Source organism: Coenobita brevimanus, chromosome 109 (genome assembly GCF_032717465.1).
Source record: "Coenobita brevimanus isolate Jiangsu-jjx chromosome 109, ASM3271746v2, whole genome shotgun sequence".
Classification (NCBI taxonomy): Eukaryota; Metazoa; Arthropoda; class Malacostraca; order Decapoda; family Coenobitidae; genus Coenobita; species Coenobita brevimanus.
The window spans coordinates 35,588,316-35,598,108 of record NC_137062.1 but is presented as its reverse complement, the minus strand read 5'-3'; the positions used below and the strand labels follow the sequence as shown (position 1 = coordinate 35,598,108).

Below are 9,793 nucleotides of genomic sequence, written 5' to 3'. Positions count from 1 at the left end.
CTTTGGTGATACAATGCAAAAAATCTTCTAGTATGAATAGAAATATACGACTTTCGATGATAAGTATGACGTCATTATTGTAGAGTGTAGTAAGCCTGTGTTATTTATGGCGCAGGGGTGGGTATCAATCATGAAGACGCCAAAAACACCGGATAAAATAAGTCCCACAAAGTTTTCCAAGGTAACATTCACTCGTTGTGTGTTTAGTGAAAGGCTGATGTGATTAACAAGTAAAAATGCCGGTAATATGGCCTAAAAAGTTGTATTCTAGGGCTGAGTTTCACCACTTTCCGTTATACCTCATGGCTATTGTGTAATTTTGTTTTTACGTGTAGAAGTAATTGCAGGCAGACTCGCAAAATGAACCTTATGTTTTGTTTTATACCTTGAACCAGTAGTGGGTGATGGTATATGGTTTTATGTTGTAAGTTTTGAAGTGACTTAGGCAAGCTTAGCTAGTTTTTATTTGGTTTTCAAGGTAGCATAGCATACTAAACTGATGTCATTGCGTATTGCAGCCTCATATGAGTTTCTGTAGACTTTTTCGCATATTTTCAAGGTAAATTTCAAACTTATATAGCTGTACTTTGATATCAGCTATGCTTTTCAGTGGGTTTGGCACACATGGCGTGGCCTTGAGCAAACCAAACGAAGATAATAAGTCACTCCAGGCAAGATATATCCTTTTAATAATGGACATGATTAAACTGTAATATCTGTTAATGTTGTAGAGAAATTAACGATGATCTTGACGCAGTGGTAGAGATAGGAAGATGTCTGATTTGCCTCACCCCTATCTTACAAAATCTCTCAGTAAGGTCATGTCTGATAGCGATTAGTGGAGCATAGCGATAATAACAGGACAGGAAAAGGGGGGAGGGGCATGATTCCTTGCAAAATTATCACTGAATGCATTTAAATATTAACAATAAAAATACATTATTACCACATTTTATTGGTTTAAAATAATCATAGTGCAGTAATATAGACAAATGCATGTGCAGTAAGATGAGCATTTGCATATTGTTTGATCAGTAACATTGTCCTCGTATTATAACTAACTAGGTAGGCCTACTCATTTTACTAACCAGCCTACAAAGTTTGAGTGGTTGGCTGGGGTGAGTGACTTCAGCTGCTGGCACTGGGATTTGAACCCTGGTACTAACAGTCTGGCAGCTTTGTAGTCAACGATAAGATTCATTCAGTCACAGTTGCTATTAGAAAATATTAACGATTACTATGTCATCATTAATTTTTTCGTCGTCATTAATTTTTTGGTTCCTGCCAGAATATCAATCAACGTGACTGTTAGAAAAACTGTACGATTAGTTTGTTTTCATGTTGTGTATACCACGTTGAGTACACCGCTTCCCGTCCGATCAGCGAAGTTAAGCAACGTTGGGTCTGGTTAGTACTTGGATGGGTGACCGCATGGGAACACCAGATGCTGTTGGCATCCCTACGTGTCCAGTGGGGTTGGTGGAGGATTAGTGTCCCTCCCTGTAAAACAATTAACTCTAAGCCATTGGCCACCCCGTCTGGGATACATGGCGTCTGGCAATGAATGAATGAATGTATAATTTTTCAGTTCCTGCCAGAATACCAGTCAACGAGGCTACTAGAAAAACTTTATGATTATTGTGTTGTCCTGTTGTCGATAATTTTTTTTGTTCTATCAGAGTACCAAAAAAACTTTACGATTAATGCGTTGTCATATCTGTAATTTTTCAGTTCCTGCCAGAGTACCAGTGAACATGGCTCTTCGAAAAACTGTACGATTACTGTGTTGTCGTGTTGTCTATAATTTTTCATTTCCCGCCAGAACACCAGTCAATATGGCTCTTCGGGAAAAAAAAAAAAAAAAAAAAAAATACCGGTAAGATTAATATGTTGTCTTAATTTTTCAGTTCCTGCCAGAATACCTGAGTTACGTTGAGCGAATCCAGAAGACGCTGTATTATGGACGCCTGCCTTTAACAGACCGACCATCCCTGCCTTTCACTAGTGAGTCGTGTGTGAAAACGGTGATGCATAGATGTTTGTGGGTTAGGGTAATGTTTACACACGTTTTACTCTATCTGTGTATCTATCCATCTATATAAATCTGTCTATCTATGAGTATCTGTCTGTCAGTCTAATTGTCTATCTATCTATCTATCTGTCTATCAGTCTGTGTATCTATCTATCTATCTATCTGTCTATCAGTCTGTGTATCTATCTATCTCTGTCAATCTGTCTGCATCTATATCAATCTGCCTGTCTAGCTGTTATTCTTTAGCAGTCTATCTATCTACCATATCTATTTTTAGCCAGACATCTTAATCCCATTACAGGATTACAGCGTCTGGCAGTAGATAGATAGACAGGACAGAAATCTTGGCCAAGTTAAGGTAAAAGAACTGTAGTGAAAGAAACACTCAGTCAAGAAGCGGCAAGGCAGTGAGAGACAGTGGAGGAAACGAGAGAGATAAGAAACCGACAAGATGGAGGGAAGTCACCGGATAAAAAGTGAACGATGTGATGATAAGAACACCCCCTGGAGACCGAAGAAGGAGAGAGGGAAGGGAAGAGAGAGAAGGAATTGGGGAATGAGTGAAGAAAACAAGGGGACAGGAGAAAGAGAGAGAGAGAAGGAAGGAATGGGAGGAAGGGCGAAGAAGAAAGTAAAAGAGAGGGGGGAATGGGAGCAAGTAAGAGGGTAGGAGAGAGAGAGAGAGAGTCACATTTAGCCTTTGTATTAGGTCTTGCTGAAGGAATGGAGACTATGAGACTGACTAGGAGAGTATGGAGGGTTAGAGGGAGGCAGGTATATGTCCACACAACCACCATGCATTTATAGAATTTCATCTTCCATTATCTTTTCATGTTTTTTCATCTTTCATCTCATTTCACCTTCTTTTATCCTATTTCATATTATTTCAAATTCTTTCACCTTACATCTTACTGTATTTCACCTTCTTTCATCTTCATTCCTCATATTTCATCATCTTTCACATTATTTCATCATCTCTTATCTTATTTCATTTTATTTCTTATTCTTTTATCGTATTTCATCGTCTTTCATCGTATTCCACCTTGTTTCACCTTCTTTCATTGTGTTTCATCTTATTTCATCATCTTTCTTTTTTCGGCAGGCCTCTGTGTGGATAAGTTCAGTGGTGCGTGTCGGCGGGGAGGCCTGGAGGTACTGGACATCCGCACGGCCGCCACGCTTAGCTACCACGCCTGCCCCACCCCCGCCTCGCTGGTCATCGCCCTCCTGTACCTGGAACGCCTCAGCCCCGACTACCTCGCCAACACACCACCGTCCCGTGTCTTCCTTATTGCTATGGTCAGGCACATATTTCTCAATCATATATTGTCTCACTTGTGCCTTTAAATTATCCATGACCTATGCATAGATTGTGACCTCAGGGATAAGGGACTGAATAGGGAGGCTGCCAGAGATTGAGCAGCATAAAGAGCCACTATTAGGCGACCAAGCACGTTGGAGACTTTATAAACAAAACGATCCAAAATTATGTAGGATTAAAAAATATATGAATGACATGAATGACTAGCTGATAGATGGCATGAAGTATGTATGTGAGGTAATGCTTCTGCCCATCAGGTGGAGTTTGAATTTCAGGGGCTTGAATTGTGAATGAGTGAGTGTGTGGCTCATTTAATTTTACAGACTCATGCTAGTTCTTCAATTTGGTTTGTCTCTTGCTCTCTGGACCCTACCTCACCCTATCCTTAGGTGGGAAAAGAGGTGTGGATGATGATAATGATTGTGATGATGATTGTTTCATTTTGTTTCATTTATAAAGGCTCCACCAGGCTTACATTTGTTGCCCTTGGTCACCTAATGGCGGCCATCCATGATGATGATGATGATATAAATGATTTTGTTAGCATTAAGCTTTAGAGGGATGGGCAGTGGTGTCCGTCAGCCAAATATAATGGTTAGCATATTTTAATAGCCTTCTAATGTGACAGTATTTCATTTGTAGTAAGAGTAATGATGTCACTGATAGTAGCTGGTAGTAAAATAATGTAATAGCCCCTTGCTGTGATAGTATTTCTTATATATAGTGTGAGTAATGATGTCCTGGTGTTTGTCAGATGATAACTGGTGCTAAAATACTGTAACAGACTTTTATGGTGATAGTATTTCTTTTTAATGGTGCCCTTGCCCTCATTAGATGGTAGCCAGCAAGTACCTGTATGATGATGGTGAAGAGGATGAAGTGTTCAATGATGAGTGGGCCACGTCTGCAGCAATCACCCTACATGATCTCAACCAGGCAGAGAGAGAGTTCCTTCAGGCCATTGTAAGTCAGGGAGAAGAAGGCTAAATAGAAGGGGAAACTGGTCTTAATAGAGTGTTATCAGTAGTGTTTACTTAATTGGACTATAGCCCTTTATTTGTGTTCCCTGTGTGTCAACAATTGGGTTGGTGGAGGGTTAGTGCACCTACCTGTAAAATGGCAAACTCAGAGACAAACAGTTGCTTCTTACAGGAGTATGGCATCCTACTGTTGATACATAGATAAATTTTAGTTGATTTTAAGTCAGTTTCTCCTGTCAGCTTTTTCTTGCTGTCTGAACTCTACTTTATGCCATCCGTAGGTGGGAAAAGAGGTATGATGATAAATGGGAATGGTGATGATGGTGGTGGTGATAAATGAAGGTGATGATGATGCTCTGTTCTATTTTATTTAAGTATTTATTTATTTTATTTCTTTATTTCCATAGGACTGGAACCTGTTTGTGGATGGTGACTCATTCCTGCGAGCGTTTGAGCGCGTAGAGGCAGAGGTGGCGTGGCGGGAGGGTGTGCATCGCGGTCACTTCACCTACACTGACCTGGCTGCCCTCGCCCACTCCCTCGCCCTCACTACCTCTTGCTCAGCCTTTCTTAACCTCGTGTGTAACATTATTATTATTATTATTATTATTGTTATTTTGTTACGTTCATACTGTTTTACGTTTAGGAGAGGCTAAGACTTATGGGGTTAGACAGGCTTCTTGAATTGTATAGCAAGTGTATTTTAATATTTGTTGACTTGGATCTTGCAGTTGATAATATAACGTACTCTTTTCAGGTGTGTGATTTTTAGTCTTGTGCATGGTTGGGTACACGGGCTACTCATGCAATCCTTTTGACTTTTACGAGTTTTAAGCAAGAGGTGTCAGAAAAGTTACCTCATGCACCTCCTCCTCCCACTCCTCCCTCATCTGTGCCTCTCCACCCTCTCCCTTCACCTCATCCTTTCTTAGTTTCCCCCTCCACCTCATCCTCAGTTTCCCCTTTCACCTTATCCCTAGTCCCCCTCCATCTTATCCTTAGTTTCCTCTTCCACCTCATCCTAAGTTTTCCCCTCCACTTCTTCCTTACTTTCGCTCTCCATCTCATTCTTAGTTTCCTCCACCTCATCCTCAGTTTCCCCATCCACCTCATCCTTAATTTCTCTCCCAACCCCATCTTTAGTTTCCTCCCCCACCTCATCCTCAGTTTTCCCCTCCACCTCATCCACATAAACTCTCCCAGTCAATCTTTCATTCAGTATTTTCCCCACATGGCCACAACCAGCAGTTCTTATTATTTTGTTTATTTGTTTATTTTTCTCAGGTGAGTCATGTTGTCGCAGTGTGCATGGTAGGGTACACAGCAGCGGTCGTGAGTGTTGTTGCTGGCACGGTGTTGGCACAGGAGTGTTGTCAGCAGGTGTCGTCCGCCATCAGTCACTTCACGTACGACGCCACCACACCCAACGACTCACTGACGCTTTGCCCCGGCACCCAGCTGGCCGACTCACCCCTCAACATTGTTACTGATTCTGTCAACTCTTTGCCAGGTGTGTATCGATTCATTTACAGATCCAGCGGTTGTCAGCAAATCTATAGTTCGTTTACCCTAACTTGGCGGAGAGTTTTTAAATTTTGCTACTTATATATTTTCTGTAACTCATGTTTGTATTCTTGTCGGTTAAGGAAACTTCCTGACATATCTTCCTTAGTGATTTATTTTTGGATATGGCAGGTTAATATCCCTTTGTAGGTTATTTATGCATAGTATGGCAATGTTGGAAGGATTTAAGTAACACAGAAGAGGACAGTAAGTTGTAACAAACAAAATAAATTGCTTGGAAGAAGGTGTTAGGGAGTGTCCGTAAATGAGGATGTGGATCTTAGTGCCAGAATTAGACAATACTATGGCTCTCCCTCCTTTCCAAAGCACTTCTTCATGACTAGTACCATATTCTAATGTCCATCTCATCATGACAGCATTCAAGATGGAGAGATCGTAATTTTAATCCCAGTTGAAGTGAATTAGTATGGGTCACACTACTGTATATTAATGAAGTAGTCTTAATTATTTTCGATTTGCTGGTTTGGAAGTACTGTGAGTCATGGTAAGAAAACGTTATGTTGAGGAAATACTGGACTGGATTGCATGATGTTACTAGCATTGCAATAATCAAGTCATCTTTTTGCAGACGCTTATAATATTTTTTTATTTTAAGATTTTGAAATACTCCCAAGTCATGGTAAATAAAGCTTTGTCTTGAGAATATACAGGACTGGATTGCATGAAGTTACTAAGCTTTGCAATATTAAGTCTTTCTTCACTTTGCAGATACTGTTGATGGGCTGCTGGAAAGTGAGGAGGTAAACACCACCATCCTGCAAAGTCTGCCCTCCCGTGCCATCACAACCCTCACCACCTCCATCCTGCTTGCCATGTCCACACCCACCCTTAACAAGCCAGGACACCCACGGGACACTAGTGGCACCAGGAGAGATGATTCTGATGCCTGTTCGGATACAGGACACCCTGATTCCTGGTCAGATGGGGAGCCTGGTAGTACATGTCAGGGTAAAGCTGTCTGTGACCCTTCAGACTTACGCATGAGCTTCACCACAGGAGCATACTGGCCCCCCTCAAGTCTTTCTTGGAGCCCAGGTGGTATTGTACTAAACCCAGGACTACCCCAGGACCTGCCTTCACTTGGGGACTTGGTGACTGAGCAGAAGGAGAACTGGGTCTACTCCAATCCCTGGGTCCTGCCGTGGCTCACCTGGCACACTGCACCCGTCTACTCCACCATCCATAATTTCTCCGGCATTGGGGCTCCCAACATTAGCGGATTCAGTGGGCGTGAGGATGGGTGGCTGGAGGAGTGGATAGGGTGGATGGCTTGGACGGTGGTTAGTGCCCTGGCTGACATCACCCCACACCACGTCAACCAACCATCCCTTCTGTCTCCACCCGTCCTGAGTAGGGTGACTGTGGCTCACTCTGGCCTCAACCCAGTGCCTTTGATGATTTAAGGTATACACTTGGAATGGTCAGTTCTGCCAACCAAAATGGATTCAAGTTTGATTTCTCTCTATGTTAATCTTAGGACATGTTTTTTCTAATGTGGGATAATCTTTTCATCCCTGAAATTATACCATTGTTTGCCTTAGTCTGTCATACATCATCCTGACCCAAATTCCCACTTAAAAATATGATGAGAGAGGAACCAGAAACAGCAAAAGAGGAGACATAAAAATGGGAAAACTATCAACAGGATGCCCAGCTAATATTCTGTCTCTCTGGCATCTTCCTTACCATGTATTTAACTGGCAGTTAGAGTCAGGGTGGTGCCAAATGAGCGGATTAAGGCATTGTTGCATAGTGACCTGGTATATGTAATTTCTAAGCTTAGGGTATGATTATTAGGCTCCTTTACAGCGTTGAAAAGGATTATGGTGCCTCGTATTGAAATGCAGTCCAGTATTATGACTTGTTTTGCTTTTTAAATTCAAGAAACAAGGAACCAAAGGCCAGAATGTTGACATAGCCTAAATAATCAGTCAGACCATCGGGTGATGTTCGATAATATTCAGTAAGCCTTATTCTTGATGTTTTATTTCTTGCTGCCTTTAGATTATTTTATTCAGCTTAGGAAAGACATAGTGAATTTTTGGGGTTGGTGAAGGGTATGCATGCACAGTACAACAATATGAGGGGTGAGGTACAAGTGTGTGTGTGTGTGTGTGTGTGTGTGTGTGTGTGTGTGTGTGTGCATTTCATTGTTTTTCTAGAATTTTTAGGGGACTATTCTAGGGCCAGTTTTGAGAGAGAAATTTTATGACCATGGTTTCAATTCCCAACAGCCATGGAGCAAAAATTACTGATGACCTTGTGGGCAAAAATGATCTCCCTCATGATAAACCTGATGATTTTTATAAATGAAACGAAACTTTCTAAATCAACCCTAAAATACCCTTTGTAAGTTTGTCAAAAATCTCACTGAACACCATGCATATCATTTTGTTTATATTACCAATGATCTTATGGACAAATTATCTCCCTCCAGGTTAACCTGATGATCTAGAAATGAAACAAAACTCAAAATCAGCCCAAAAATACCCTCCACAAGTCTGTAAAAAATCTCACTGAACACCATGCGTATTGTTTTGTTTATATTACTAATGATCTTGGGCAAAAATTATCTCCTGGTTAACCCAATGATCTATAAATGAAACGAAGCTCAAAATCAGCCTTAAAATACCCTCCTCTGGTCTGTAAAAAGTATCACCCCATGCATATCGTATCGTTTATAAAGGCTCCAACATGCGTGCGTCAGCCTTGGTCACCTAATGGCGGCTGTTTGATCTCTGGCAGCCTCCCTACCTAACCCTTCCACTGAGAAAAGTTAGTTCTAAGCAAAATAAGCTAATGTAAGAGCAGCAAGAATTAAAGAAAAAAAATGTTGAGCAGAAGTCGTTAAAAATTATCACCCTGATACACTTTATTTCTCAATGGTGGAATAATGTGTGGAAATTTCTTAACCATTTTTCTGACTAGTACCCCCTCACCCTTTCAAAAAAAAATAATAATAATAATAATACTGTAGGCTATGCAAGTATGTTATTATTTGCTCCTACGTTATGGTATTGTAGTGTTGTATTTTGAACTCCTACTCTGTTTTTTGCCTTTTTCAATCAGTTTTTTTTTTTTTTTTTTTTTTTTTTTTTCCCCCCCCAAGTTCTCTGTGTTTTGTATTTTCGTACCATTCTTTGTCACAGCCTTTTATTTCTAAACAGATTGGCCTAAAAATTTGTATATGTTTGGACACTGCTACTCCTCACCCTGCCTTGGAGTGGGAAAGGAGGTCCGGATGACGATGATGGTGATGATGATGATGATGTCCCTTCTCCTATTAACGGGGGGCGCGGTAGCACAGTGGTAGCGCGCTGGACTTGTGATCGGGGGATTGCAAGTTCGAGCCTCGCCTGGGTTGCCGTGCCGGGAGGGGTAGCTCCCTCCTGTAACCCTAGCGGGGCTATATAGTCCAATACAGGGCTTAGCTCGGGGGAACTCCATTTCTCCCATTTCTCCTTTTAACTCAAGATAACTCCCACAGATATTTTTATTTAGGCCTTTTAAAACAGTCATATGGCCTGAGAAGTGTAAAAAGATTGGGCTTGTATTCTCATCAGGTAAGGAAGCTCCCTAACACCTCTTCCTTACTGATTTATTTTTGGATACAGGTGGCTAATATCACCTAGTTAATATCCTTTTGTGTGTTATATATGCTGAGTATGGTGGTACTAGAATGATTTAAGTAACATTGAAAAGGACAGGAAGGTGTAATAAGTAAAATAGATAAAGAGGATATCAGGATAGTAAGGAAAGTAAAGGATAGTAAGGTGTAATAAGCAAAATAAATCACTCAGGAAGAGATGTTAGGGGGCATTAGAAAGCTTTTGTAGTCTGAATAAAATCATTTGGTAGTAAACTTATTAAAATGAA

At 41.0% G+C, this 9,793-nt stretch overlaps 1 protein-coding gene and 1 pseudogene across 1 annotated transcript; both read left to right on the top strand.

Moving 5' to 3' along the window:
* Positions 1–108: 108 nt before the first annotated feature.
* Positions 109–7,900, top strand: LOC145417141 (uncharacterized). Its single transcript, XM_080285919.1, has 7 exons — positions 109–181; positions 1,908–2,004; positions 3,135–3,331; positions 4,188–4,316; positions 4,741–4,911; positions 5,618–5,843; positions 6,626–7,900. The coding sequence occupies exons 1-7, from the start codon at positions 131–133 to the stop codon at positions 7,318–7,320; spliced, it is 1,566 nt and encodes a 521-aa protein (XP_080142045.1). The 5' UTR covers positions 109–130; the 3' UTR covers positions 7,321–7,900.
* On the top strand, positions 1,337–1,456 carry LOC145417291 (5S ribosomal RNA; annotated as a pseudogene).
* Positions 7,901–9,793: the final 1,893 nt, after the last annotated feature.